This window comes from Dissoconium aciculare (assembly GCF_010015565.1).
Source record: "Dissoconium aciculare CBS 342.82 unplaced genomic scaffold K489scaffold_6, whole genome shotgun sequence".
In the NCBI taxonomy this organism is placed as follows: Eukaryota; Fungi; Ascomycota; class Dothideomycetes; order Mycosphaerellales; family Dissoconiaceae; genus Dissoconium; species Dissoconium aciculare.
In genome coordinates this window covers 1,113,104-1,141,039 of record NW_022984956.1, presented here as the reverse complement: position 1 = coordinate 1,141,039, position 27,936 = coordinate 1,113,104, and the positions used below count along the sequence as shown (strand labels likewise).

The 27,936-nt window shown below is 54.9% G+C and overlaps 12 protein-coding genes and 1 non-coding gene across 13 annotated transcripts; 7 read left to right on the top strand and 6 right to left on the bottom strand.

Moving 5' to 3' along the window:
• Positions 1 to 331: 331 nt before the first annotated feature.
• On the bottom strand, positions 332 to 2,328 carry K489DRAFT_319467 (PLP-dependent transferase; the record flags this gene model as incomplete). Its single annotated transcript, XM_033601392.1, has 2 exons — positions 332 to 1,499; positions 1,580 to 2,328. 2 exons carry the CDS (start codon positions 2,326 to 2,328, stop codon positions 332 to 334), a joined length of 1,917 nt encoding a protein of 638 aa, XP_033460035.1.
• Positions 2,329 to 2,752: 424 nt separating this feature from the next.
• Positions 2,753 to 5,476, top strand: K489DRAFT_401515 (acetoacetate-CoA ligase). The gene is made up of 2 exons (XM_033607024.1): positions 2,753 to 5,002; positions 5,077 to 5,476. Exons 1-2 carry the CDS (start codon positions 3,032 to 3,034, stop codon positions 5,233 to 5,235), a joined length of 2,130 nt encoding a protein of 709 aa, XP_033460034.1. The 5' UTR covers positions 2,753 to 3,031; the 3' UTR covers positions 5,236 to 5,476.
• Positions 5,477 to 5,987: 511 nt separating this feature from the next.
• On the top strand, positions 5,988 to 7,858 carry K489DRAFT_410085 (serine/threonine-protein phosphatase 2B catalytic subunit; the record flags this gene model as incomplete). Its single annotated transcript, XM_033607665.1, has 3 exons — positions 5,988 to 6,135; positions 6,251 to 7,778; positions 7,831 to 7,858. The coding sequence occupies 3 exons, from the start codon at positions 5,988 to 5,990 to the stop codon at positions 7,856 to 7,858; spliced, it is 1,704 nt and encodes a 567-aa protein (XP_033460033.1).
• Positions 7,859 to 8,171: 313 nt separating this feature from the next.
• Positions 8,172 to 9,351, bottom strand: K489DRAFT_380391 (uncharacterized protein). The gene has a single exon (XM_033604867.1). It carries the CDS (start codon positions 9,129 to 9,131, stop codon positions 8,460 to 8,462), a length of 672 nt encoding a protein of 223 aa, XP_033460032.1. The 5' UTR covers positions 9,132 to 9,351; the 3' UTR covers positions 8,172 to 8,459.
• Positions 9,352 to 10,052: 701 nt separating this feature from the next.
• On the top strand, positions 10,053 to 11,168 carry K489DRAFT_319357 (uncharacterized protein; the record flags this gene model as incomplete). The annotated part of the gene is made up of 2 exons (XM_033601379.1): positions 10,053 to 10,329; positions 10,954 to 11,168. Coding segments are annotated over 2 exons (492 nt in total), but the record flags the coding sequence as incomplete, so codon positions are not given.
• Positions 11,169 to 11,547: 379 nt separating this feature from the next.
• On the bottom strand, positions 11,548 to 13,214 carry K489DRAFT_394623 (uncharacterized protein; the record flags this gene model as incomplete). Its single annotated transcript, XM_033606810.1, has 2 exons — positions 12,155 to 13,214; positions 11,548 to 11,622 (listed from the first exon to the last, which is right to left on the bottom strand). The coding sequence occupies exons 1-2, from the start codon at positions 12,911 to 12,913 to the stop codon at positions 11,548 to 11,550; spliced, it is 834 nt and encodes a 277-aa protein (XP_033460030.1). The 5' UTR covers positions 12,914 to 13,214.
• Positions 13,215 to 13,223: 9 nt separating this feature from the next.
• K489DRAFT_370591 (uncharacterized protein) lies at positions 13,224 to 13,703 on the top strand (the record flags this gene model as incomplete). The annotated part of the gene is made up of 1 exon (XM_033603155.1): positions 13,224 to 13,703. One exon carries the CDS (start codon positions 13,224 to 13,226, stop codon positions 13,701 to 13,703), a length of 480 nt encoding a protein of 159 aa, XP_033460029.1.
• On the top strand, positions 13,582 to 14,297 carry K489DRAFT_222637 (Fcf2-domain-containing protein). Its single transcript, XM_033599741.1, has 2 exons — positions 13,582 to 13,769; positions 13,863 to 14,297. Exons 1-2 carry the CDS (start codon positions 13,700 to 13,702, stop codon positions 14,252 to 14,254), a joined length of 462 nt encoding a protein of 153 aa, XP_033460028.1. The 5' UTR covers positions 13,582 to 13,699; the 3' UTR covers positions 14,255 to 14,297.
• K489DRAFT_380386 (uncharacterized protein) lies at positions 13,887 to 15,639 on the bottom strand. Its single transcript, XM_033604866.1, has 2 exons — positions 15,086 to 15,639; positions 13,887 to 15,003 (listed from the first exon to the last, which is right to left on the bottom strand). The coding sequence occupies exons 1-2, from the start codon at positions 15,451 to 15,453 to the stop codon at positions 14,340 to 14,342; spliced, it is 1,032 nt and encodes a 343-aa protein (XP_033460027.1). The 5' UTR covers positions 15,454 to 15,639; the 3' UTR covers positions 13,887 to 14,339.
• Positions 15,640 to 15,686: 47 nt separating this feature from the next.
• K489DRAFT_t28 lies at positions 15,687 to 15,776 on the top strand. The gene has a single exon. It is a non-coding gene; the product is annotated as a tRNA-Glu (tRNA).
• Positions 15,777 to 17,322: 1,546 nt separating this feature from the next.
• Positions 17,323 to 21,590, top strand: K489DRAFT_370589 (cysteine proteinase; the record flags this gene model as incomplete). The annotated part of the gene is made up of 4 exons (XM_033603154.1): positions 17,323 to 17,527; positions 17,836 to 18,004; positions 18,631 to 18,883; positions 19,017 to 21,590. 4 exons carry the CDS (start codon positions 17,323 to 17,325, stop codon positions 21,588 to 21,590), a joined length of 3,201 nt encoding a protein of 1,066 aa, XP_033460026.1.
• A 1,578-nt stretch (positions 21,591 to 23,168) lies between these two features.
• K489DRAFT_302454 (DUF803-domain-containing protein) lies at positions 23,169 to 23,903 on the bottom strand (the record flags this gene model as incomplete). Its single annotated transcript, XM_033600456.1, has 1 exon — positions 23,169 to 23,903. A coding segment is annotated over one exon (735 nt), but the record flags the coding sequence as incomplete, so codon positions are not given.
• A 1,510-nt stretch (positions 23,904 to 25,413) lies between these two features.
• K489DRAFT_289570 (uncharacterized protein) lies at positions 25,414 to 27,378 on the bottom strand (the record flags this gene model as incomplete). Its single annotated transcript, XM_033600153.1, has 1 exon — positions 25,414 to 27,378. A coding segment is annotated over one exon (1,965 nt), but the record flags the coding sequence as incomplete, so codon positions are not given.
• Between the last annotated feature and the right edge of the window lie 558 nt (positions 27,379 to 27,936).

Sequence of the window (27,936 nt, the reverse complement as noted above, 5' to 3'; positions counted from 1 at the left end):
AATACAACCATCACCATCATCCACTTTCTTCCGTCCCTGATGCCTGAATCGTGAATCATCGCTCCGCCGCCGTGGGAACACCCGTGGGATAGGCAGGCAGGAACATGGGCTTTCCATGAGAAGTAGGAAGCAAAAAACGGCCGCGACGGAAAAGGAGTAGGTAGCTCGCGACCATCACCCACATTCGGCGTAGGAATCCGAAGAACATGAGGGGAGCAGACGGGAGCGAGACCCAAAAAATTAAACCGAAAGACCCTCCCGCTTTCCCAACCACACTTGCCAGTATTCTCCTCCCTCCCTTCCTCCCTTCCTGTCCTCCAAACTAAAAATCTCAACAGTCCCCGCCTCCGCCGCCCTGCACCCTCCCGAGGTCCACCCACGGCACCCCTCCATCCCCATCCCCATCGACATGCCGCCCCGCGCCCCGCCGACGGGGGAGACCCTCGGGGCTCCGCTCATCGTCCTCCACCAACCGCTCCACGACGCGCGGGTCCGTGATGGCCCAGAAGTCCCGCGCGCCGTCGACCAGGCGCTGCGTCGCGGCGGCCAGGACGCCCCGCGGCGCCGACGCGAAGGTGAGGCGGAAAAACCGCCAGCTCCCCTCTCCGGCGGCGCTGGACCCGCCGGGGCCCGTCGTCGCGTCGACCGCGAACATCCCGCCCGGCGCCACCAGGATCCTGTACCGCGGCGTCGTCCAGAAGAGCCAGAGCGCGTGGGAGATCCGGGCGGGGCCGACGGGGGATGTCGCTGGCGACGATGTCGATCGGGGTGAGGAGGAGGAGGAGGAGTATTGCGGCCAGAGCGGGTGCGTCTCGAAGTGGAACCGCAGCCAGACGAACATCCCGCCCGCGGGGCGGACGAAGGAGTAGATGGGTGTCTTGCCGATGTGGGACCATCCCTCATCGTCGTCGTCGTCGCGCGAGAAGGCGACCAGCTCGCGCCCGGCGGCGAGCACGCCCGTTTGCACCTCCATGCGCGTCTGATACTGCGCGCGCAGGCCCGCGAGCCAGCGGATCCAGCCCGCGTGGGACCACGCCGGGGGTTCCTGGGCGCCGCCTCGCTCGCGCGCGGCCCCGATGCTGCCCGGCGGATCCTGCGGCGCTTTGGCTTGTCCCACGAGCAATTCCGCGACCAGGCTCTGCACGAAGCCCGAGGGCTGCTGCGTCGTGGTCTCGGTGATGCGCGCGAGCCGCTCGATCAGCGCCGCCTGCGCGGTGATCCACCCCAGCCGGCAGCCGGGCGCGACGGTCTTGCTGAAGCTGTCCAGCCGGATGACCCGGCCTTGGGTGTCGAGCGAGATGCAGCTCGGCACGAGGGTGGAGAGGAACGGCGGTGCCTGCTCGTCACCGACATTAGCGGTGGAGTCGGATGGCAGAGGGAACTGGAGGTAGTAGTAGGGCTCGTCTTCGATGACGATGATGTCGTATTCGTTGCAGACTTGGATGAGATCTTTTCGCCGTTCGAGGGAGAGGATGCCGGAAGTGGGGTTCTGACCGACGCTGTGGGTTGCCTTCGTCAGTTGGATGTCCCGGAAGGGAGAGTGATGAGGAGCCAATGAGGCATCATCGACAGAACTTACGTGACGAGGTAGATCAGATGCGGCCGCTTACCCTTCCTCCAATCCCATTTCTCCAAGACGTCTCTCAGTCCACCTTCACCCTTGACTCTGAGCCCTTCCTCGTCCAACGCAACGGGGACGACGTTCAATCCTCTCGCCGTCGCCGTTTGAATCGCATTCATGTATGCGAATTCCTCGCACAGAATGCCTTCACGCTCCCTCGGGTCATCGAGACCGAGACGCCACTCGTCACTGAGCGCCAACAAAACCTTGGAGAAGCCATCGGTGTTGCCACAGGATAAGACGATCTCAGGACCACCTTTGTAGGGACAATTCGGATGTAGATACTGCTGGGTGAAGGTCCGGAGGAACGCGTACAACGGTGGATACCCTTCCGCGGTGCCATATTGCAATGCGGATGCGAGGTCGATCTTGAGCAGCGGATTGCTCTCGGGAGTGGTGTGAGGTACGACGATGGTATCGGGCGGTTGCTGCTTCCTCGAAGCGGTCGTGGATCTTGTCGTAGCAATGCCATCGCCGCTCAAAGAGGCTGACCAGCGATCCGGCCGAGCGACATTGGCGGAAAGATTGTCGAATGGGAAGTAGCGGTCATTGGGCAGGCCGCCGGCGAGTTGGACGACGCCTGGGATCTTGAAGTATTTGTAAAACGCCTTGATCGCCGAGGGAGCACGACTGGCCGTGCAGCGGCTCAGATGGTGCGAGAGGTCCCGCGGCTCAGGGCGTGTGTCATTGATGTCGTGGTCAGCCATGTCTCCACAGCCGGGAACTTGTCAAGAATGGCGGAGAGGAATGCCGGGCGACGCGATGGGAGATATACTGTCTGAGAGAAGGAAGTGGCGGCATGGCGGCAAGATAGAGAGATACACATAGGCATCGAAAGTTGATCCTGCCTCCGGGACTTCGTGGCTTATCTCCGGAGCCTTCGTGTGGTCTAAAGCGTTTGGATTAGAAATGTAAGAATCATCAGTATGATGCACCATTTCCTTATCTGCCCTATACACCACACACCTACCTACCTGACTAGCAGGTATATGTGCAAAGGTTCCAGAGCGCGCCTTTCTGCCGACTCGCGTTTACCCGCTCGATCGGACCGATCGCACGTGGCTACCAACCCAGATTTCCAAGGTTCCAATCCAATGGATTCTTCTCGCACATGTACTGTGCTGTGCTGTACTGGACAATACGCGGTGCGTGTGGGGCAGGAATCGCATCGTGGTGGCGGCGGGGGAACATGCCCCGGTGGATAAGACAGCGCCAAACGTACATGGAGGCATGCATGGCCGGAGCAAGGGATACGCCTTGTCGTCAGTCAACGGACCACATCACTGCTTGTTTGGATACCACAGTGCACTGCTTCCATAAAGACGTCCAATATTAGACATCACTGCCTTCACAACCAAGAACCAACCCATACATATTCCGAATACAAGCAATCACCTCTATTCGGCCATAATGTCTGCTGACAATGATGCACAAGTCGAAAGGCTACCCCGGAAGCTGTGGAGCCCTCCTAATCCCAAAGAAACACTGGCATATGCATTCATGCAAGAGATCAACAAGAAACATTCGACTGACCTCCAGACTTGGCCCGACCTTCACTCATTCTCCGTCACTCACCGCTCCGCTTTCTGGTCCGAACTGCTGAAGCAACACCCCATCATTCACTCTGGCCGATATTCCCGAGTCGTTGACGAACATGCCCGGATGGACAGTCGTCCGAAATGGTTCGAAGGTCTCTTGGTGAACTATGCCGAGAATGCCCTCTATTGGCCTCAAGCTGGAAACCCCAGCATCGCTACGACGCACCGCAAGGAAGACCACCGCATAGCCTGTGTCGAGGTGCGAGAAGGTGCGACGGAGATCCGTCCCTGCACATGGCGGGAGATCCGCGAGCGATCCGGGCTGATATCGAATGCAATGCGGGCGAGGGGTGTGCGGAAGGGCGATCGGATTGCGGTCGTGGCATCGAACTCGATCGATACGCTGAGCGTCTTTCACGGAGCGACCTCTCTCGGTGGGATTTTCTCGAGCTCTGCGACGGACATGGGCACAAAGGGAGTCCTGGACCGGCTGAGACAGGTCCGGCCCAAATTTGTGTTTGTCGATGATTGGGCGTTGTATAACGGACGGAAGATCGACCTGAGGGAGAAGATCCGTGAGATTGTGCAAGGGATGAAAGGTATCGACGAGTTTGAGGCCGTGATCAGTGTGCCGCGCACGCAGGACAAGCCTCTCGATGTCTCGAAATTGCAAAAGGTAGAGACGTGGGCAAGTTTCCTGGCTGCTGCGAATGGCGACAAAACACTTCGCTTCGAGCGTGTGGGCTTCAACGACCCTTTCATTATCGTCTACTCCTCCGGAACGACGGGGATGCCGAAATGCATCGTCCACAGTGTCGGAGCCGTGTTGTTGAACGGCAAGAAAGAAGCCGATCTTCATCGTGATACTGCTCTTAAAGACCCCGATGACATGTGCCTGTTACAGTATACTACGACCGGCTGGATCATGTACCTTACCGCCTGCGCTGCGCTCGTCAACGCCTGCCGAACCATTCTCTACGACGGCTCTCCGTTTCAGCCCGATCTCAAAATGTTCCTACAACTCGCCAGCTCACAGAAAGTCACCGACTTAGGGATCTCGCCACGTTACCTCTCCACGCTCGCAATGGCCAAACCGCCCGTCTTACCTCGGGAGGTCGTTGATCTCAGTCGACTGCGTCGGGTCATCAGCACTGGCATGGTGCTTTCAGAAGCACAATTCGAATGGTTCTACGACCACGCCTTCCCTGCACACGTCCAACTGGCCAACATCAGCGGTGGGACAGACATTGCTGCCTGCTTCTCCATGGATAATACTATGATGCCCGTCTATGCTGGAGGATGTGTCTACGCAGGACTGGGCATGAAGATGGAGACCTACGATCAGGAGATCGAAGGTGGCCGTGGCGTGGTCGGACGCGCTCTGCCGTCGGGAGCCCCGGGAGAAATGGTGTGCACACGTGCTTTCCCAACACAGCCCATCGAGTTCTGGGGAGATGACCGGGGTGAGAAATACTTCGATGCGTATTTTGCGCGTTTCGACAATGTCTGGACACACGGGGACTTCATCTCGATCCATCCTCAAACCGGCGGTGTCTATCTACACGGCCGCGCCGATGGTGTATTGAACCCGAGTGGTGTGCGCTTCGGCAGTGCTGAGATTTATAATGTGCTCGACTTGCATTTCCCGGACGAAATTCAAGACAGCATCTGCGTGGGACAACGTCGGCCGCAGGACCAGGACGAGAGCGTGATGTTATTCCTGCTTATGAAGCCGGGCAAAAAATTCACGCAAGATCTCGTGGATCGGGCGAAAGACGCTATCGCTAAGGATTGTGGAAGGAGATGTGTTCCGAAATATGTCTTCGAAACTCCTGAGATTCCGGTACGTTGATGTCCTCTTCGCTCACATCCTGTTAAAGAACCAACGGGCGTGCTAACTTGAGTCCATCGAGATAGACGACTATCAACTTGAAGAAGGTCGAATTGCCTGTCAAGCAAATTGTATCCGGCAAAATCATCAAGCCGTCGGACACGCTCGCCAACAAAGATTGCTTGAAGTACTATTATCAATTCGCCAAAGTCGAGGAGTTGGTGCCGGTGAAGAGCAAGCTCTGATCTCGAGAACGAGGAGCGAGAGGCTTTCGATGCTTTCCACCCAGTTTCACGACTCCACCAGGGCGATCGCACAGAAGCTGCCCAGCAGATCAGGTAAATGCCATCGTCAATCAAGGAGGATAGTCATGATCATCGATGGTCCTCAGGCACGCTTGAAGAGGCACGGATGAGGCTAAGACTATTACAGTCCGTCAGTAGAAGTGCATAACTACCTACCTTGGTATAGACGAATCCTCTCCTAAATTACTAAGAATCTTGGAATAATAATCGGGGCACATGAAATTCAGGGTAAAATAGCTGCTTCCAAAGAAGGGGACTGGCTGCAAGGCCGGTCAATCGCCTCTGCGGCACGTCCACCACCGGCCGGACACACCACTGCGACTCCACAGTGCTGCCACCACCGTACTTTTGCCATTACTCTCTCTTGACCACTTCCCGCCCTTGTCTACTAGTTGTTACACCTTCAGAAATCCTCCGATACCACTCCGCTCACTATTTTCCCTCCCTCATACACCCTCTTAATCAGCCCATCGAACACCGGGGGATCAATATCGCGGCACAGTTCATTTTCCCGCCAAGCCCAAGACCCCTCACCGTCCCTTTGCCCGCAAGAGCATCGCTCGCACGACCAGCAGCAGCTTAGCCAGGAGCAACAAGGATTAAGTTTCGCCTTCTCGTGAGGCCGTCTTAGTCCCCGCGCGACGCAACCTGCCAACTTCGGTGCGAAGATCTAGAAAACTAAGCGACCCATCATGGGCGACCAAAGCTCTCGCGATGAGTCGCACCCCGACAACACCCTGCGCGCCGTGCAGAACAAGAAGCAGGTCCCGGAGATTGACTTCACCCTGCATACCATGGAGGATGGCACACAAGTGAGCACACAAGAGCGAGTATGCAAAGGTAAGAGGGGAAACTGTCGGATGCAATATTTCGAGACGTTCAGGCAACCAGCAGAGCAGGCGCAGAACATCGATCGCCACCATACTTCGTTATGCTAACAGACAACCCTTCGCAGATGTACAAGCGCCCGCCTTCAACGTTCCCACCGAAGATCAGCTACTCTCACCGTCAGATCGCTCGAAGCCGAATTTACAATTCCTGAAGCAGCACCTCTATCGCGAGGGTCGCCTTACTGAAGAGCAAGCACTATGGATCATCAACTCGGGCACGACACTTTTGCGCGCCGAGCCTAACCTGCTGGAGATGGATGCGCCCATTACAGTATGTGGTGATGTACATGGTCAGTTCTTTGATCTGATGAAGCTCTTTGAAGTCGGCGGCGACCCGGCGGAGACACGGTACCTGTTTTTGGGCGACTACGTGGATCGCGGATACTTCTCTATCGAATGTGTGCTCTATCTCTGGGCCTTGAAGATGTGGTACCCGAACACCCTTTGGCTGCTGCGTGGCAACCACGAATGTCGCCACCTTACAGATTACTTCACCTTCAAGCTGGAGTGCAAGCACAAGTACAGCGAGAAGGTCTACGAGGCGTGCATGGAGTCTTTCTGCGCGCTGCCTCTGGCCGCCGTCATGAACAAACAGTTTCTGTGCATCCACGGAGGCTTGAGCCCGGAGCTCCACACCCTCGAGGACATCAAAGCACTTGATCGCTTCAGAGAGCCACCGACACACGGACTCATGTGCGATATCCTCTGGGCTGATCCTCTGGAAGAATTTGGGCAGGAGAAGACGCAAGAGTTCTTCGTCCACAATCACGTTCGAGGCTGTTCGTACTTCTTCTCCTATCCTGCCGCTTGTGCTTTCCTGGAGAAGAATAACCTTCTATCGATCATTCGCGCACACGAGGCCCAGGATGCAGGCTACAGAATGTACAGGAAGACACGCACGACCGGCTTTCCGTCTGTGATGACCATTTTCTCCGCCCCCAACTACCTCGATGTCTACAACAACAAGGCCGCCGTCTTGAAGTACGAGAACAACGTCATGAACATTCGACAGTTCAATTCCACACCTCACCCGTACTGGCTGCCAAACTTCATGGATGTCTTTACGTGGTCCCTTCCCTTCGTTGGGGAAAAGATCACCGATATGCTCATCGCTATCCTCAACACCTGCAGCAAAGAAGAGCTCGAGGAGGAGACACCGCTCACGTCGGAGCCCGCCTCACCGCCAGCGATCGAGGGTGCCCCTGCTGCTGCGGCCGCGGCACCATCGCCACTAGACCCGGAGAGCACGGAGTTCAAACGCCGTGCCATCAAGAACAAGATCCTCGCCATCGGTCGTCTCTCACGTGTGTTCCAAGTCTTGCGTGAGGAGTCGGAACGCGTTACTGAGCTCAAGACTGCCACCGGTGGTCGTCTGCCCGCTGGTACGCTCATGCTCGGCGCGGAGGGTATCAAACAGGCCATCAGCTCGTTCGAGGACGCGCGCAAGGTCGATATCCAAAACGAGCGGTTGCCTCCGAGCCATGAGGAGGTGCGCAAAAGCAGCGAAGCCGCGCGGGACGAGGCATTCAAGCGCGCATCGAGGGATGCAGAGAGCGATCCGGCGCTCGCGACCATCGCGAGAAGAATTTCCATGTAAGTTCCGAACACGGAGAACATGGCAACTTTCAAACTAATGAAGCAATAGGTCGTCTGGCAGCCGAGCTCGTAAATAGGCGTGTTGCCATAGATAAGCTGCCGTCGTCGCATACGGCACTCCCAGTCACTCACGCGTGCAGGATCTTTCGCAGCAGCGAGCTAGCAAGCCCGCTGCGATGCGCCGTCTTCGTGCCATCACCGCTTGGAAAACCTCGTTCTGGAACTCCGAGACCTCTGTCTTATCTGATCAGAGGTCCCGGCCGACGCCCCGCGGTATTTGCTCGGAGGGATCGCGGTTCCTGGCAGTACGAGCTTGATGGGACCGACCACGGTGCTCGCGTCTGGGTCAGCAACTCAGCACTAATGAGACAAAGGAAACGAAAGCTTGTCCGGCCACTGGTTTGGCCCATGAGATATCTGTCAATACCGACATTCGAGCTGCATTATTCCATTCCCCAATTACATTACAGGTGCTCACGCGGTGCTGCGTTGCTAAGTGCCTTGTTAAATCTCGATTTGTAATCTCATGCCAGATGCCACCAATCGTGGCGCATGTGTGGGCGCTCCTTTTCCAAAGACTGCCTGGTCATTTCGAAGATGCCATTCGACAGTAAAACTCCCACGCAAGATTCCGACGACCTGCGCCCGAATCCAAGTCTCCGTTCATGTTTCGACACCTCAAGCCTTTCCCTCCTTCTTATCCTTCTCATAATTCTCCACCGCCCTCTTCTTCAGATCCTCACACCAATCCACGAACTTCCCCTTCAGCGGCTCCCCATACTTCTTCTGGTAGCTCTTCGCCTGCAAGCCGCCGAACGCTTGCCACGTCCGATATCGCGTGACGTTCGCATCCTCCGTCTCAATGATCTCGTTCACCCGCTCCGTCTTCATCACGAAGCCTGGCAGCATACTGTTCGCGTTATCCATGCTCCACCGGATCCTCGTGATGTTGTTCTGCGAAGCGTGCGATAGCCGCCCGTCGTCTCGCGTCTTCAGCTTCTCACAGTACGTGCACGCGGCGCGCATCTGGAGCGTTTCCTCGGGCGTGATGGCGACGGTGAAGGTCATGGAGGTGCCGGCCTCCATCTTCAGGCTGCGGTGGTGCGCTTTCGGGTGCTTGGTGATGCGCACGTGCGGGATGTACGTGTTCCAATCTTTCCATTCCTGCACGTTCACCAGGGCATCGTAGACGTATTTCGGCGGGGTGGGAATCGTCGTGCTGGCGTATAAGGACCATTTCCCGCCATTAGGGATGTGGTGTGTCGGTCGCGGACCGGTGTGGGCTGGGTCGTGGAAACTGTCGTCGCTCAGACCGATGTGATAGACCGGCGGCTTTGGTCCTGACGCCATGGTGGGATTTGACCTCCGTCTGCGGAAGGAACAGAATCTCGGTGGTGGTTGCAATCTGAAGATCTCCGCGTGCTGACGCTATGCCGTGGAGGGCAGATAAGATGCGCGTTCACGAGCCTTCCGACTTAATACTTTCCCGGAGCCCTCAGGATCTCCAATATGAGGTGATCTTGTGAACTTGGCCAAACCGTGAATCAAATCTTGCGCCAGGAGAGAAATTAGGAGATCGCCCTGCACACATGAAATTCGCGTTTCGAGGAAGCGACCACTGACGCAACGCTCCGCGCGTCATCTGCATGTGACGCGGTCAGCATTTCAATAATTATCTGTCGGCTACACACCATGCTAAGACCTGCATCTTCACAACACATTTGACAGAACAAAATGGCCTCGCCTCCAGCCAGCAGAGCAACATCACCACCACAGAGCACACCACTCGCATTGCCGCGCCAAAGACCATCGTTGGCACTTCCAACCGGATTCAAAGCTCGTCAACCGTCTTCTGCCGTATCGACACCTTCAGGCTTGCGCCAAGCTTCGTTTCCCCCCGAAGACTCACAGCAGCGACGCGGCGCCCAAGATCGATTCTCTCCCATCGACGATGATTCAATAGGAGACCTAAGCGATGATGGTGAGATCAAGAGCGCGATCTGCGGACCCGGAGACGATGACGGCGGTCCACGGAAACGCAAACGGGGCGAGAAACGAAGTCGCGGCCGACCGCCAAAGCAGTACTCGGGAGTCTTCCGACAGGGCAGCGCCAGCGTTGTGAATGGGGAGGATGGAAAGTCAACCACCGGTGGAAGACGAAGCGCGACAGCAGGTGCAGGGTCTGCTGCCAATGGTGAAGGCGAGGAGGAGGAAGAGGAAGACGATGACGCGGGCGCGCGCGATGCAAAGGACGGTTTCAACATCGACAAGGAAGAACTCGAGCGCGAGCGAGAACGACGATTCCTTTTCCGCGAGGCCGTGAATACCGCCCACCAAAGTCGATATGACTCGTATAATCGCGTCAAGCTGAAACAGGCCGATGTGAGAAGATTGGTCAACGCGACCTTGAGTCAGAGTGTTCCGCAGAATGTGGTGACGGTGGTGATGGCCTATACGAAAATGTTTGCGGGTATGCTTATTGAAAGCGCAAAGGAGGTTCAGGATGAGTGGCTGGCGGCAGAGGAGAAACGGCCGGATGGGGAGGAGAGTCGAATCTTCAAGAGGCTAAGAATGATGCAGCCGGATCCAGAGGAGGATGAGGTCGACGAGGTGGAGCAGGAGCAGGCGCAGGAAGTACCAGCAGGAGCAGACAAGGAAAAGACAGATCAGGAAAAGGCCGAGAAGGAGACCGAGAAGGCTGAGAATGAGCAGGCCGAAAAAGAGAAGGCCGAGAAAGAGAAAGCCGAGAAAGAAACGTCTGAAAATCAAAAGGCCAATGAAGAGCAGGCTGAGAAAGAGAAGAGCTCGAAAGACGATGGGGATCAAATCATGGATGAAACAGACGATGTGACTGCAGATAAGGACGAAGCCAAACCCACAGATGATGCACAGAAAGCCAAAGATCTTCAAGAGAGCTCGAATGTCAAAACGGAAGAGGAAAGCGAACCGCCAATAAAGCAGGAGAACGACCAGGACGACGATGAACCAATGCCCGATCCACCGAATGTGCAAGTCGATAGATCTTCCACCTCAGAAAACACGAGCCAACCACATACCCAACCTGATAGCAACACAACTACTATCGCGAACAGCACTCAAGAGACAGTGGTCAAAAAGGATCAAACATCTGCGAAGAGCGATTCCGCTCATATCAGTTTTGACGAAGACGAAGTGACCAGCGCTGCCAACGTCCAACCCGGTGCTGGAAATCTCGCCAAGTTCATGGACGAGGTCGATCGCGGTCCGTTGTTGCCTGACCATTTCCGCGAAGCTGTCCGGAGATACCGGAAGGCGAGAGATGGTGGCACGACCGGATTTACAGGATTGAGTCTTGAGGGTAGAGAGAATGCTGCAGTCAGATCAGGTGGGCGGAAGCTTTTCCGATGAGAATGATAGGGGCTACTTTTTTGCCGTTGACAGCCAACCAAGGCTCTCGGAACCCATGTCCCTGATCATTCGGTCATCGAAGGAATGATACTCATGCCAATCTCCAACGTCGGCGTTGCCGATATCAGTTTCCACATCATGCGCGCGATCAACAACGTCGGCTTTCTATCCAAGCCCTGCAGCTCTATCTGCGCAGACTGATCCAGGTCTGCATTCTCTAGATGCCTTATCGCGAGCTTTTCCATGAGAGCCTTGCATGCTTGGTCGACTGAAATATCTTTTGCATAATTGACGCTTATTGCGCTGTTCTGGGCCAAGGAGATCCCGAGCGATTCCCAATCATCAGAGAACTTGGGCTGATATACTGCGAAACATACATTTACTGCAAACGTCTCTCGCCATCGATTTCGTGAGACACGCTGCCCGTGAGTGGAGTATGTGAACACGGCGCCAGCTGATTGCATGGTCCATGATCCCAAGCGGAACAGCAACTTTTCCGTGTCCCATGCTCCTTGGGGATGATGCGAAGTCATTCGAAGCGGATACGTGAGATTGCTTTTCGTCCAGGCATTGGACTTGGCCTGTGCAAACCACGCGTGGAACACCTTCTCGTCGAAGGATACTAGGGTGTGCGGCCTGGGCACGTTTTGTCTCACGACGACCAAATTCTTCTGGACCGTGTTGTGACTGATGTCCATGGGTAACCTCTCATATGAACGCGCGCGGCAAGCAAAAACATTGTCCATGGACGAAAACGGCTTCAGAGACAAACCAAGAGGGCATGGATCCCCTTGTTCGCCACACGCAAGCACGCCAACGTTCCACTCCGGCAGGAAAGGCATTGTTATACTCAGACCAGCTTTGCCTAACGAGAAGGCCGTCCCTGGCTGCTGTGCATCTCGGATGGCAACAAGTTTATGCAGACCTGCGAAACAGTCAGGTCGTGGCGCTAGCAGTGCCTGAGGTCCTGTAGTGTCTGGCCCCACATAGCGATCCCAGGCCAGTATTGTCTGATCGTCAGAGCTCTGAATAATTTGCTCTTGTAGTCTTTCAAAAGCTCGTTCTCCTTCACCGTAGATGAGTGGCATCGTGACATCGAACAGTCCCATCAACGAGTATGCACGATCTTCCAGTCGTGTCGTCTTACGGTGAGCTGCCCATGCCATCCGCTGTGCAACGGAATAATGGCTCAGCATGGAGCTCGGAGAACCGCGCAGAAGCCCTGCATCGATACCCGTGCGCTCAGATATCAGCTCTGCGGAGGAGACGCGGGTGCCCACGAGATCCCAGTTTGCGTCGAGAAAGCGCACATCTCCAGGCGCCAGGAGCTCCTGCAGAGTCCAGCCTCGTTCAAACCAATCACTTTCTGTCCAAGGGTTGTGATCAAGAAATGCGTAGCAAACTTTTGATTGTCTATACCAGCGATACATGGAGTTAATGGCCTCGCTGAGTTCCGCACTACTGGTCTTGTCTATACAGCATGTATCGATCCAGATCCAATCGATGCCATCCTGCCTGGCCTTCTCGCAAGCGTGGATGATCTTATTACCTCCAGCACAATTCTCAAGCCGCCGCTTCCGGGATTCAATGTGAAGATCGGGGCCATGCTCAAAATGATCGGGATCAGATTGTTGCATCATGCCGAAAGTTATCTTTTCATCTCGCCACCGATGAGATAAAACAGCATACGGCGGGGGCTCAATGAAGCCACACAGTATGAGCTTATGAGTGTCGATTAACCACATGACGCCGTGAGCAATATCGCGGATCAACGGTGGATCGTATACGTCTGAACTGGAATAAAGGATGAATATCGTATAATCTTATCTAATGAAGATCTCGAACGCCGTGGGGTTTCTTATCTAACTGTGCTTGTTTCAATCTCGAGCAGGTCGCATGCAGAGGTCGCAGCCCTGTCAGCTATAGAGGGTGAAGGCGATGGATCATACCATAGTCGTCTCTCTGCGTTCTTAATCTGAATATAGTTGACTTCAATAATGACATCTCATCCCAAGAGATAGCTTGTGGTAAGTCGCGTATGGTGCCGCAGCAACTATGGCCGCTTTCCCCCTGGGCATACAGGGTGACGTGAGGAGGTGGTCGGTCAACAACCACATGGCACGTGCTGAAGTAGCGGCGCCAAGATTTCGCGAGAAATTGTTAGTTCCATCATCAGTTTCTCGCCCGATTCTTCTTAACTTCCTTTCGCATCCCTCAACGGGCGACGCTTCGGGAAAGATGGCGGTCTCCATCACTTCGACCTCCGAGCTCACGGACGAGCAGGTCGATGCCATGCTCGCGCGTGCTGCTCAACGTTTACGAGAAAAGTCCAAGTCAGCCGTGGCGAAATCAGAGTCTTTCCACATCCCCAAGCTGGATGTCAGGAATCTGGACATAGTGCCCGCATCCTCGAGCGCGAGCAAATTTGCGAATGTTGGGCTGAAAAAGCTCGATGATCCATTGCCGACGACATTGTCCAAGCAGGAGGTGAGACGGTCGCGCAACGCCCCCAATCCATTCAAAACACTTCAATGAGGAAAACATTCCCAAAATGTTTCTTGAGCAGAGCCGGGGCGCCGTCTTGGTTTGCTCTTCTGCAAAATGAAAGCTTTATTATCATAGTTACTCTGAGACATCACCTCACACGCAATCTTCAACACAGCATCTTGTTGGTTCATCACTAACATTATGAACAGAAAAAAGCGACCTCAGGCCCGGGATGGTTCGACATGCCTCGTACAGACTTGACTCCAGAACTTAAACGCGATCTTCAGCTCATCAAGATGCGAAGTGTCTTGGACCCACACCGCCAATACAAAAAGGATAACGGCAAGATGCAGGCGCCTGAGTTCAGTCAGGTGGGAACCATTGTGGAGGGCGCGACAGAGTACTACTCCGGCCGGCTTGACAACAAGCAGAGAAAGCGGACTCTTGTGGAGGAGGTCCTTGCCGGCGAGCACGAAACGAAACGTTTCAAGCGGCAGTATGGTGAACTTCAACAGAAAACTACCAGTGGCAAGAAATCGTTCTATAAGGCGCTCAAAGCGCAGCGACAGGGTGGTTTCAAGAAAAGCTCTGCGGGATGAAGGTGAAGTCCTCAAGTGCGCCTGCAATGCTTTGCTCCGCGCTTTGACAAGTCAACAAAATTGATGCGGATGGGCGACAATGCCTTCACAATTCCGCAACCACCTTCAGGACAAGACCCTGCATATCAATCGCAGCCTGCTTGCCTGCCTCGAGCACTTCCTCGTGGTTCGCCATACCCCGCGCGAGATGTGCCTTCAACTCATCTGGAGTCATGCCCTCGAGCTCTGGGTCGTCTCCACGCACAGTCGGTTCGAGAACCGCCTTGTTGGTCACCAGGGAAAACGCCAATACACGCATGCCGCTGTGCCTAGCGACAATGATCTCGGGAACCGTCGACATGCCGACGACATCTGCGCCCAGATTCCGCAGCATCCGGCATTCGGCCCGCGTCTCGTATGAAGGACCAGCAACAAATGCATAGACACCTTCGTGCATCTTACGATCGTTGGACGATCCTGATCGTAGCTCGCGCCATGAACGATGCGCAAGTTGCCGGAGTTGAAGGTCATATGCGTCCGACAAGGGCGGAAATCTCACCCCGAACTCGCCCTCGTTTGGCCCTATTAGAGGATGGAAGCCGACGAGTCCGGCAAGGTTGACGTGATCGTTGAGACATACAATATCACCAACGTTGTAGTCGGGATTCAAGCCACCAGCGGCATTTGTGAGGAGCACCGTCTCGACTCCGAGAAGTTTGCACACCCGCATGGCGTACGTGACCAGTGACATAGAATGCCCTTCATAGAAACTAGAACATCAATCGAAAGAAAATTGACAATTAGTTTCTTGCCAACGAAATGATCACTCTGCCATGGAAAGTGTCTACTGACTGCGCTCTCCCCACCAATAACATGACAGGAGTCTTCTTCTCTCCCATCGTGCTGAAAATCAGTCTCCCGGCGTGGCCTGGCACTGTGCTCTGAGGGAAATTCGGAACATCTCTGTAGTTCCATGATTCCATTTCGTCGAGGTTGATCGCCTCCGCCAGACCGCCCAAGCCGGATCCGCAGACGATGGCCACACGCGGTCGAGCGAGCTTCTCCGGGAGTTTCAGTCGCAGAAACTCGACGGTCTCGATACAGCGGTCATACAAGTTGCTGTTCATCTCGGAGTGCGCGTCGTTCCAGGTATGTTGGAGATGCGTGGCGCTGTGGTAGAGGGAGGCGAGGTGATGCAGGGATTCGAGCATCGCTTTCATAGGGGACCGGGAACGCCGCAGTGAGAGATGGATGATGTCGAATGTCACGAGGTGCCAAGGGGAGAGACGTGGTGCTGGGTGATGGTGCTGGCCCGGATAGGTTTGGTTCTGGTTAAGACTATTCTCGAGGAGAACCTTGGAAATGATGTTGTCGGGCAGCTAGGCGATAGAGGATACTGAGTGTAACAAGAGATTGAGAATTATATACATTCTTTTCGTCGCTTTTGCCATCATCCGAACTGGTGTAGAGGTAACATTTGTCGCTCTCATCTGCTAAGCAGTGAAGATCCGACACGCCCGGGGTTCGATTCCCCGGTTCGGAACATTCTATTTTTAGATTTTTCGAAGGCGCTAGACGATTTTAGCGTGGAATCTACGTTTTTCCCGTTCGACCACAAAACATTTCGGTGTGCAAAGCCAGTTTTGTAGTTTTCCCGTTCGGCCACCAAACATTTCGATGTGGGTGGAGTCATCGTTGCCGCATCGAGGTGTGGCACAAGGGGATGCCAACAGCTCCGAGACAGCAGGGGCATGCTCTCTCTAGCGGTCAGTCCTGTGCATATCGCGCTCCTTCGCGCATTTATCGCACTTGCTAGAAGTCGCTTCTTCATGATGCGAAGTTGTGATCGAGTGAGTGCCCAGTCAATTGAACAATGACGGGCAGGAGTATGCATCGCGATGACTCGTTGATCGCACGCGTGCGTCTGGAGCAGACTACCCTACTGTGCAGCTCACACTACCTGCGGGATGTTCTCTGGCTCGGCAGGCAGATGCAAGAGATCGTCGACTACTGCAGGTGATCAGAGAGAGGTACAGGATCGCCTTTTTGGTGGGCCGTATGAGAAGAGAAAACTACGAACATCATAACCAGGGCGGCGGCGAGGTGGGATTCTACAGGGTTGACGTCGAAGCAAGACACGATCATCACACCGTATGGCGCGCGGTCATCGTCATTGATGAACGTCTTGGCTTGCGAAGTGAGGTGAAGGCGACTACATGTCCAGTCCATGACAATCCATGTCCCGGTGGTGAGAGGGATTCCCCGGCATGCCGCCCCGCCACACGGTCCGTTGGTGAGACCCAGCATCACCAGACGTGCCGCAATGATCCACTAACCTCGCCGACCTGGGCCCCTCTCTTTTACTTCCTTCGCCTTCCTCGTACATGCAGTACGTACATCGGACGGACTGTGCGTTCCAAGCGTGCAGGATCCGCCGTTCTAAACACTTCAAATCACAGTATGTCAGGCCGCAACGTGACGCACGTAGCCCACGCGTCCAACGCGCCGTGGCATCGTTTCTGATGATGACTCGGGATGATCGTAATCTTGGTTGCCTGCCGTGAGGACCGCTCGCAGGTGGCCCGGGTAGTGGTTGTGTGATAGTCAGCGGTGAGCGCCAAAGTGGTCGCTAATTCGTCATCAGTGATGGTCACCGGCCAAGAAGGTCAGACAGGCAGGCGGAAATAGGTTTCAATCTTCACGTTCGTCGGCCGATCCTCACCAGCGGCGGACAATTATTACGGGTGTACAGTTGTATGTACCGACCGAACTGATGAACCCTGGCAGGGTCCTGCGAGATGGGTGATGAGTGGGGATCGAGATGGCAGCTGTAGTGCGCGGCCATGTGCTTGTTCCAGGTCCACTCCGGCCGGGGCAGGGGCAATTCTTCTTACTGGATCTCGTCAGCCAGGCACTGCGTGCGACAACCGCATCAGTCTGCTCGGTATCGTCGAGACCCCGCTGTTCGCGCTGGTCACCACGGACGATCATGAATGAATATCGTGCTGTACCATGGGGTCACAGCATGACCACTGACCACTGACCACTGCCACACCTTGTACACACGATGATTCAGAAAGGCGGGCGAAATGACAGGAGGACAATTCTGCCGCCTGATCTCTCCCCTCTGGACCGCCGCCGCCGCTTGTGTCATGGTTACTGTATTGTATTTCCTTTTGTTGACCACCATCCCAATCAGTGAATGGAAATCCATGCCAAGTGGTCCACCATTTTTTGATCCTTCTCGGACCTGCCAAGGGCTCACCATCGTTCCGAGGGCTACTGTGCTGTGCCGTTCGTTGAGCAACAACATACTGCCTATGTATCCACCGCGCAGACGACGGAGGGGACGATGAGTCGAGATGTGTCATGGGAGGGGATGGATTCCGCGCGGGTGACTGACTGGCCCCCGGTAATTCTCGTCATCAGGCACGCGCTTGGCTCGGCTGTTACTGCACTCGCTAAGAGTTGGACTGAATGAATGAATTCGATTAATAACTCCCGCCTGCACTCTGAGTAAAAGAAAAGAGTGGTGCGCGCCGATTTATGTACTGGGCACCTGAGCATACTGTACATACACACGGAGCCTACCTACTGCCTAGGTAGCCAGGTATTGTACGGTATGCCTATTGCAAGCGCACCGCGCCCGATGGCCTCTTCCACCACCGCCGCCGCCGCCGTCACCGTCACCGTCACCGTCACTCCTGCCGTGACCCTCTCGTCGAGTTGCCCTCACGTCCATTTCCATCCATCGTCTGTCACCATAGACGAGTGAGTGAACACCGCTACACACCTGGGCGCTGTCCTGGTTAGGCCGCGGAATTGATGCCCTGCCCGCTCACCACTGGGCATGCTCATACTGCTGTCTGTGTGCGAGAGGCGAAGGATTCGGCGGAATACAGTAAAAAGCACCCTCACCTGCCTTCTGCCATCGCTGGTCTACCGCCTCTTGATCGTCTTGGCTTCCATCTCGTCTTCGTGTTCTTGTCACGCATATTTCACAGCGATCTGCATCCTTCCTGCTTCTCTCCCTCACGATTTTCTTCGAACTTGCATGCGTCTTCCTCCTTCCACTCCTACTCTACATTCAATTCACTCGCCCGCTCACCCGCTAGCCATCGTCCGGCGGCCAGACCCTGAGAGAAGCGACAGCCCTGCTTTCGTCCGCCAACTACTGTAGCTATCTGACATCCTCAATCCACTCATTGCTTGTCGGCGGTCTTGACCATCGCCAACTGGCCAGCCGGCCAATTCGTCCTGGCTGTCGCGACCGCTGCTGTCGCCTGTTGACCTGACGCTCCTCCTCGTCGCTCCCGTGAGCATGAGTGAGGTACGTAGGTTGTTCAGCAGACGAGAGAAGAAGAGCCCGGGCAAACCGACGGATGACCACAAAGTAGGTTGATCGTCCCGAGTCTCGCACTTACAATTATCGTTTCTGCCATTTCCTTCCATTTGTTTTGGCACAAGAAGTGTCAGTTCGCATTCATCGACCGAGTCATGGGTGCTCTCAATCACACCCATCTCCAAGTCTACTCCACTCCCTCCTCGTGTTGGGCTGGCGCCAGATCGCTAGAATCCGCAATCCTTTCAACTGCTTTGAAGCGCATCCTGCATAAAATGTACAATCTCTTCGCTGTCACGCCAACGAGTGTACGCACGCGTGAATGAGTGATTACCTCATGTACACTGAACTTCTGCGAGATGTTTCGATATCTTCATATGCCATCGTGTCGACCGAGCAGTGCTCGTCAGTCTAGTGGGGCTGCTCGCTGATAACTTCCAGGACTCCTCCACAGCCCCGCCACTTCTCAGACCGGCCCACTTCGCCAATGTCTTCTCCACTGATTCAGAACACAAAGGCAAAATAGGCAAGGAAGAAGAACGCTCTATCAACATCATCCTGGAGCGACTGCGCAGCCATGGCATTGCCACCATCGTCGAGTCAAATGCTCGATACGCGTTACGCGCCAACGGAGGCGATGTCGACAAGGCACTCAGTTTACTCATTCTCCTGCAGGAGACCTACGATGGCATGGTCCGACCATATGACCCTCACAGGCGGCTCGTCGGCGCCATTAATCGTGAATCAGTGACGTGTTACCTCGACGCCCTGCTGTTCGCCATGTTCATGCGCTTGGATAGCTTTGAGGCGATGCTATATGACTCGCTTGAGGATCCGAATAAAAAAAGACTCGCGGGGATGTTGAGGTTATGGGTGAACATGATGAGGACAGGGAAGATCATCACCACCGATATCACCAAGGATCTACAGGAGGTACTCGCGAGCTGTGGTTGGACGCAGGCTGCAAAGCTGCTGCAGCAGGATCCCTCGGAGGCCTTCACTTTCATTACGGATCAATTACAGCTTCCTCTACTCACTCTGAAGATGGACCTTTACCACACAGGGAAAGCTGACCTGGCCGATGACCACAAATTCGTCAATGAGCGCCTTCTCGAAGTCGCGGTCCTCGAACAGCCCCGAGAGGGCAAGGCCTTTGTCACTCTCGAGGACTGCTTAGAGCAATATTTCAATAACAGGATTGAGGTGATGCGGTATCTCGAGAATCAACGACAAAACTCTTTCAAAGCCACAGGGTCCATGGATTCGAGCTACACCAGCCAATTCGAGAAGGAAGTGGGCGTTCACATCGAAGTCCTCGAAGTAGCAGGCACGCCACTGGTGCAAACCCCAATATCCGACGAGGCCATGTTCCCTTTGAAAGTCAAAGACCCGGTTTTGGCAAGATTACGACCGGAAGCAGGCCGGAAAAGACAGGACAGTATATTCAGTCAGAGGAGGTCGGAACTCGTCGGGGTCGATCCGGGGGCCTCGCAGACGCCTACATCAGACTCCAGACCCAGCCTGAAGGCTAGCTCCAAGACCGAGGTGCTCATGCCTGCCTGGCAGTTTTTCAAGCTTCTTCCATGGTACACAGATCACATGCCGACCTCAGATGCACAGGTCGCAGCACATTTCGCGACAAAGCGACCCGTGCTCGGAATATGCTTGAAACGGTATTCCTTCAATACATCTGGTCAGGCCACCAAATTGGATACGCACATCGATATCCCTCTAGAGATTCAGGTCCCGAACTTCTTGAGCGACGAGCAGCTACAGGATGACATTGACTCTGGGTCTATACCGGTCGGTGGAAATTTCCGTCTCCTATTACAGAGCGTGGTGTGTCATCGCGGAGTCAGCGTTCACTCGGGACACTACGTTGCACTATGCCGAGGTACGCCAACCGTCGAGCAGAGACATCGACAACACCAAGCGCAGGCGCGATCTGAGTCTAGTTCTTTGAGCGAAGATCATGACGAGCTTCCAGACCCATGGGTGCGATTTGATGATCTTGCTAAAGAGAGAGTGACGGTCATCGACATTCATGAAGCTTTGAAAAAGGAGACGCCCTACCTCTTGTTCTATCAAGTGCAGCCGATCGGGGAGGACGGAAAGGAGATCCATGATCTACCTTCATACGCCGAAGCCACATCCCGTGCACAAAGCGACGTCGGCCTCTCGGCAGAATTGGAGAAGGCTGACAGGGCCGAATTCATTGAAAACGCACCCAATCAAGATACCAACAACACGCCAGACGCCGTGCGAGCGCGCTCCATGCAAGGTGGCAATTCTATTGGTGGGTCACGAAATTCGTGGAACAGCGCCGAATTCTCAGAAAGCTATATCGTCCAACCTGGCGCGAGCAAAAGGAGCAGCAGAGCCTTGTCTGAACCCGAACTTATGACAAGAGGTGATCCTCCAACATCGAATAACTCTTCATCAACCAAAAATGGCTACTGTCACAGTAATGGGGCTGGAAACTCGTTTCTTGCGATTGCAAGCCGTTTAGGCAACGCCGGGAGCAAGTCTCGCGCTTCCAAGAGCAGCGGTGCTGCTCAGGGCCCGCGACCAGCCAGTAGCGGTTCATTTGAAGAGAAGGACAGCAAGTTCACATTCAATGTCGCGCGACTCACACAGAAGCTGGGTCGGAGTCCGGACAAGGACGTGACGGGCCCGGTCCTACTTCCGCCCACACCAAGTCAATCTTCTTTCCCGACGACACAGCTCGATGGTGTCGATGCGCCCGCGAATGGAAGTCACACCGAACTCGCCCCTTCAAGTTCAGACCACACGGGAATTTTAGCGGATCGCCCGTCGCTCACTCTCCCGCGTTTGGAGACATCAGAAATCAAGTCGGCACGCCGACCGTCATCAGCAGCCTTCACGGCGCTGCCAGCAGTGACCTCATCCGGGTCGACCTCCCATGAAGCTGCCCAGCAGAAGCGACACGAGAAGGCGCAAAAGCGAGACAGACAAGGCCGATCACAGGAGGACCGAGACTGCACGGTCATGTGAAAAGGCCATAGATTTCCTTCATCAATGCCTGCCCCATCATAGCGTTTTTTTTCTTCTTTTTTCCTCCTTGTCGATATTGCTCTTCGCCTGCATTGCTTGATACCCCCCTCTCGGCAAAACGGGCCGACAAAAGCGTCAAGAAAAAGTCTTGGATGGGAATAGACTTCTGGGCCTTCTCGCATCTCACGGCGTTTCTCATAGTCCAGCCGGTGCCTTTTGAATAACACGCATTACGGGAGCGCTCATTATTTTGGGGGGAAATTCATGGGAAATGTCATGGGCCGCCGCGATCATCGCTTTTTTCCCGCTTTTTCGATACACATCATAATTACCTCGAATGAGAAATCCCAGTGTTTCACTGCTGTGTCGGTGAAGGGCTGGAAAGTCTTCGTGAAAAGCCAGGCATGAATGTCTTGAGACCTAGATACATAAAAACTAGGCCGGAATGAACAGATTCGTGATATATTCATATTCATATCTCTCTCTTTCTTTTTACAGTTTGGAAAATACACAACGCCGGTGCTCCCCAAGATGATGCGATGCAATCGGCCCAATCCACATGTAAAACAGAAACCAAACGCCCGCAACGAGACAGACGATATCAAGACTCTGGCCGCCTCACGATCACGTCTCCGCGCCGCGGCCTTCTTCCTCCGCCCCGGGCGGCGCCACCATGGCGCTCCCTTTCTTTCGGCCCACGCTGCCGAAAATGTCCCCCAGCGTCGCGCTCAGGCTTCTCATCCTGCCCGGTTTCCGACTGCCGGGCTGGGATCCCGCCGCGCCGCTGCCAACCGGCGCTCCGGCGAGCAGGGCCTCCCGTTCAAAGTCCGCTTCGGTGCCGCTGGCGATCGAGTGTCGCTTCGGTCGCGCCGAGAAGAGCGGGGCGCCGGTGCCGGCGCCGGCGGCGTGGGAGCGTTTGCGTCGGAGGGTTTGGTTGGTGCTGCGGCGGAGTTCGTCGGCGACGATCGCGGCGAGCGACGAACTGAGCGGGCTGGTGAGGGGGCCGGGGAGGAGGCCTGCTACGGATTGCCGCGTGAGGAGGCGGTGCGGGGAGGAGGCTGGGTCGAGAACGGACGGATTTGAGGTGAGGCGGGTAGGATCCTGGGGCTGGCCGGGAGCGGTGCGGTTCGGTGTGGACGGCGTTCTGGTCAGCGTGTGCCTGGGGAGTACCGGACCTCTGTTGTGCGTTGGTGTAGTCGGGACGACTGGAGCTGAAGTCGTTGCGTGGAACGGCGGCTTTCTTGTCGGATCGCCGTCATTCGTGGGAGTTGTCAGGCGTGCGACACTGTCCATGTGGACCGCAGTGGCGTTCGCGGGAGCTATGTCCACGAAGGGATTCGTCAGATTGTGTATGCTCGATTCCGCTTCACTGGTCTCTGATGAAGTCAATTGCGTTGCTGAAACGGTGATTGGAACTTCTCCCGATGTGTGAGACCGTTGCAGGCCTCGCGTAGGTTCATCCCCCATCAGTGCTCCGTCGTCGATGGGAAGTTTGCCATATGCCGTCTGCTCTACGGCGAGATCAATGCTTTCTTCTTCGTCTTCTTCATCATCGTCGTCATCTTCACTTTCGTTGCTCCGTCCCGAGGTAATGCACCAAACACCCGAGAACGTCAATGCACAACCAGCCACGAACTTGATAGCGTCATCGGTCTTCTTGGTCTCGAAGTCACGGTAAAGGACGGCGCTTCCCACGATGACCGAAATGGTGAACAGTACGAACTGCGTCGGGATCACCATGGTAGCGTTGAAGTGCTGTAATGCTCTGTTGACATACTTGATTTGCATGACCGCCGTGAATACCAGAACAGCCACAAGCAGGTATGTGATAGGATAGGTGACCACTCGCCAGATGTCGAGCGCGAGGAGAGAGGCCACGCCTTTTGTCGAGAGTGCCGTGTATGCGCCGAACAGTCCGACAAGCCCGAGATCGATCAGGAGCGTACGGTCACCGTATTTGTTGCTGCAGAAAGCGAGCACCACAATCATGAACACCGTGACGCCGACGTAGGTCTCGAATTCCCAACGGGAGACCAGGTGCCAGATTGCATCGGGGCTCAGCTTAGGATTGCTCTCGCTAGCACTCAGGACAACAACGACGCAGCCCGCAATGGCAATCAACACGCCGAGTCCGTCCCTCCAGCGGAAAACCTCCCCCAGCAGGAGAGGTGCTATGAGGCAGTTCGAGATCAATGCAACCACGCCCAAAGGAGAGACGATGGATGCAGGCGCAAAGCCGTATGCCAGGAAGTTGCCAGCCTCGCCCACGATCATTAATGAGATACCGAGCCACCAGATGGGCGATTTGAGATACGACTTCTCTTTCTCCTCGTCATCCTCCTTTTCATCTTCATCGCGGAGACTGCCATCGCTCGAACGAGACGCTCTCCGCGAATCGACACGCGGGAGTAGAGGCTGGCGTTCGCCGAGCTCGCCCTGCTGATGAGTCGCGGCGTTTGGTGTTGCAATGCCTTTGGGGCTTTTGTTGCCGATCTGGAGCGTTTCGTCCAACCTGTCGCTCGAATTGGTTCTACTTTGGCGTGAAAGTCGCTTTGCAGCCTTTCGCTGAGCGTCCCGCGCCCGGCTTAGTCGGATGTGTGCATATCGCTGGGTATTCAGCGCAAACGAGATGAGGATATTGCCGCATATCGCTGTCACGACACCGATAAGACTCGACCAGTCATCTGAGGTCGGATGTTTGCCGATGATCCTTTCCACGACATGGTCCAGAGCGTTGTTTGATATTGAGCTGTACATATCTGTGAGAGATATGGGCGAGATCAGCGACGGCAGGAGCGCTTGTCCGGTGTCGCTATTGCATATCTGTGAGGTGCGGTTGACGGTGGGAGGTGTTCTCGTTAGGATTGGACGTCGCTGATGTGGTCGAGGTTTTTTTTCCTTCGCGTGCTTCAACAGCCGCGTGCCGTGGTGGAGACGAACCGTCAGTGGCCGACTACAGTGTCTAATAAAATGACCTGCCGGTGGGTCATCGGCCATGAATCCCGAGAGAAACGGCTCAGGCTTGGGGGCTCAGGCTGGACGCATTTGGCTCGTGATAACCATGGAATTTAGCCGCACGCGCAATGACGGCATCCCACCTATACATATACTGCACTGTACAGCCCCCGTACTTTATGTTCCATGGATTGCCCAACTCCACTTCCTTCACATAATCTACATAATCCGGGTGCACGATACGTACTGCGTACCAAGCCTCGCCTCTCTGAGAGTCGACCATTATTGATATCGTATCTCCTGGCGAGAAAAGCCGAGATTGAGGTACCCCATCACAGATACAAGTGGCCTACTGGAATGAAATCACGGAAACGTCGCCTCGGCCTTCATGCATGCTGGTCCCGTCGTGCCGTCTGGCGAACGATGTGCCTCCGCCGCAGACGACCGTCATTATCATCCGGACTCTCAATCTGACAGATCCTCTCGCAACAGGATGGCGTTGACATGTAGAAACGGAGCTGCGGACAGGTTTCAGATTTGCAGGCCACCTAGCAGCCCCTTGCTGCTTGGCATTTCCCAGGAGCACAAGATGGATTCCGATGGCGCACATATCTCATGTCCCTGCCATCTGCTCGAAGAAAGGCGCCGTATACGCTGGGCCGTTAGCAAAATTGTCTGGCATGAAAGAAAAGTCGTCAAATGTCCATCCGATCAGATTCTCAATGTCGAAGTCGGAAGTGGGTATTTCCTGTTGTGCGATTTGTGCTGCGTGCGGTACGGGAGCTTGCAGGCCACTGTCTATGACACTCGTCATGGCTTCGGGAGGAGAACGACGTGTTCGATCAGGTCGGGATGTTTTGATAGCCGTCTCATCCTGACAAGCCATGATCTTGTAGTAGGTCCGCAGCACTCGGTCCACCGTGTCTTGCATATATTCCAGACGTTTCGCTGGGTCATGTTTGGCCTGAGCATAACCATGGAGAGCGCTCAGCATCCACAGTTGACGTTGATCGCACCCATAACGATACACTCTCTCTGTAAGCATAGTAAGGACCTCTGGCACGTTGCGAGCGATTACCTCATTTACGAGAACGCTTAAAGCGCCGTCGACCACAGGATCAATTGCTGCTTTGATGGAGCATAAGGCTAAAGCTGCACGCTGATGGTCAGCTCGCAAGGTCTCCAGAGTGAAGCAACCTTGCGCGGTCAGCGAGCGATGGGTGTCGATGATTAAAGTAGCGGTCTCAATGATGACCATGCGTGAGTAATCGCGTTCCGACTTGGACAGCGTTTGCTGGACTTGCCGCTCGTGGATCGTGAGAAGATATTGCCGAAGATTCAAGGTGAGCATCGCCCGCGAGGTCTCACCGTCACGCCCGGCCCATTTGGGTATGCTCTTGAGAAGATGTTCGATTTCATCAGTATATCTTCTGACATCTTCAAAGCTAATCGTCTGCCTGATATTGCTCAGCGCCGCATTGATAGTGGTCCGAAGAGTGATTGAGTCAGCAGCCATTGCCAGGAAAGCTGCGCTGCCAAATTGGCTGAGTGGTCTCACGGTAGGTATCTGCTCGGGGTCCTTTGGCCAGTCGTGATCCCATATATGAGAGGGTGGTGGACAATCGCTTTGCAATATCCAAGCAGTGGATGGCATGCCTTTGTCGAACGCTGCCTGCAACTCAAATTCTGTCACTGCTGCCCAAATTCGTTTCCGGAGTTCCTTTTCTAAAACCGACGTCGGCTTCCAAATCATGTCGGGATCTCGATGGAGTCCTGCGGCCATACAGTATCGAACCAATTCGCCTGCTTCAGTCCATGTGCGCTTGCTCTTGTACGCGGCAACCTCTTTTGCCAAAAGCAACAGGAAGCGGATCTGAAAGTCTTCTGCTGAGACGTTCTTCTGACTCTGTCTTCGTAGCCACGTTTCTACCGCACAAATCACTGCAATCGATTGCTCGCGTGCAACGGAACTATTTGCTATGTACAGCCAAGGCTGGGATGACCTCAGGCATCGAGCACATGCTGTCAGACATAGCACCAACGCAACGAAGTGCGGTCGGGTGATGGCATCCTCCGACCACAACCCGTCAAATTCCTTCCAGAATGCTGGTGGATGGAGCACTTGATACAGACAGCCAAAGTTCTCAAAATAGGTCCGCACAAGCGCATCGCAATCGCGCTGCGAGGGCAACAATTCCAACAAGTCTGTATCGTTCGCACCCGTGTGTTTGAAGTCGGCGTGCTCCGTCCGATACTTCAATGCACTGAGGTCTTCTCGTGCCTTCATCAGTGCAGGAAAGCGTTCGAAGGCTTCACGTGAGAAGCTGGTCAGCTCGGAAAGGCGGCCAATCAGTGCACCAACATGAGAGCTGCCTCGGTATTGCGTTTTGAAGCTGCGGCCGTGCAGTAGAGGGGCCTCGCGTTCGGAAACCTGTGCAGGACGGTCAGCCATCCCTGTCGTAGAGTCTGGCGTGAACGTCTGCGCAGGGACTTTGGCTCGCTGCGTCATGTTTGCTCCTGAACTGGTCATAGCCAGGGTGGCCTCAAGATGCTTGATGCGACCTTCTTGATAGTTCATTCGAGCGAGCGTATCGCTGCTGAGGCGGACATTGGAGCTTGTCCGATTCGTGCGTTCATATGAAGGCACGCTCGCGCGAGAGACGGATGTTGGAGCATCGTCTTCGCGGAACAGATGATCTGCGGAGTCCTCAATGTAAAGGCATTCGTGTGAGGCGCCTGCTTTGGCACAACGGCCGCAGACAGGCTGCACGCGATCACATTGCAGCTTTCGCCGGCGACAATTATAGCATGAAAGAACTTTGCGACGCCGTTTTCGGCTTTCAGTGCCGGCTGTATCAGGTGAGAGGGCGTGTCTTTGCCTCTCGCCTGCAGATCGTGGTGGTGTTTCGGTCGGCATGCCGAGTTAATCAGTCTTGGTGTTCGGCCGAGCGTTCCGGACTTTGAATATCGAGCGCGAACGCGTGGCACAGGCAGAGGGTAGTTCTCGGCGCGATGGTTTTGGCTTACGCGCTTGGATTTTGAGAGAGATAATGCTATGTTTGTCGGACCCAGCCTTTGCTGTTGATTTACGTCGTGGTCTTGCAAGAGATCCGCTGTGTGTGCAATCCGCGTCAGCGAATCCTTCATGCGAGCGCTATGTCCGACAATCGCTTCAGGCCCAGCGCACGACAGAGACCGGCGCTAGACCGCTTTCAGAACTATCGGCGTGAAGTAGCCATATCAAAGCACGGGCGAGCATGAGATCATTTGATCGAATACAAAGGGCCGTGAGGACCTAAATTCGACGACAACTCCTAGCAAACATTCACCCCCGTGGCGTGGTGGTTGCTATAATGCCATTCTCTTCACCATTGTAATCAGTACACGAATT

Coding starts and splice junctions, on each gene's coding strand:
- K489DRAFT_222637 (XM_033599741.1), top strand. CDS start 13,700: ATGAGGAAAACATTCCCAAAATGTTTCTTGAGCAGAGCCGGGGCGCCG. Junction 13,770..13,862: donor TTGGTTTGCTCTTCTGCAAA/ATGAAAGCTTTA, acceptor AACATTATGAAC/AGAAAAAAGCGACCTCAGGC.
- K489DRAFT_401515 (XM_033607024.1), top strand. CDS start 3,032: ATGTCTGCTGACAATGATGCACAAGTCGAAAGGCTACCCCGGAAGCTG. Junction 5,003..5,076: donor TCGAAACTCCTGAGATTCCG/GTACGTTGATGT, acceptor CCATCGAGATAG/ACGACTATCAACTTGAAGAA.
- K489DRAFT_380391 (XM_033604867.1), bottom strand. CDS start 9,131: ATGGCGTCAGGACCAAAGCCGCCGGTCTATCACATCGGTCTGAGCGAC.
- K489DRAFT_380386 (XM_033604866.1), bottom strand. CDS start 15,453: ATGAAAGCGATGCTCGAATCCCTGCATCACCTCGCCTCCCTCTACCAC. Junction 15,004..15,085: donor TTATTGGTGGGGAGAGCGCA/GTCAGTAGACAC, acceptor TTGATGTTCTAG/TTTCTATGAAGGGCATTCTA.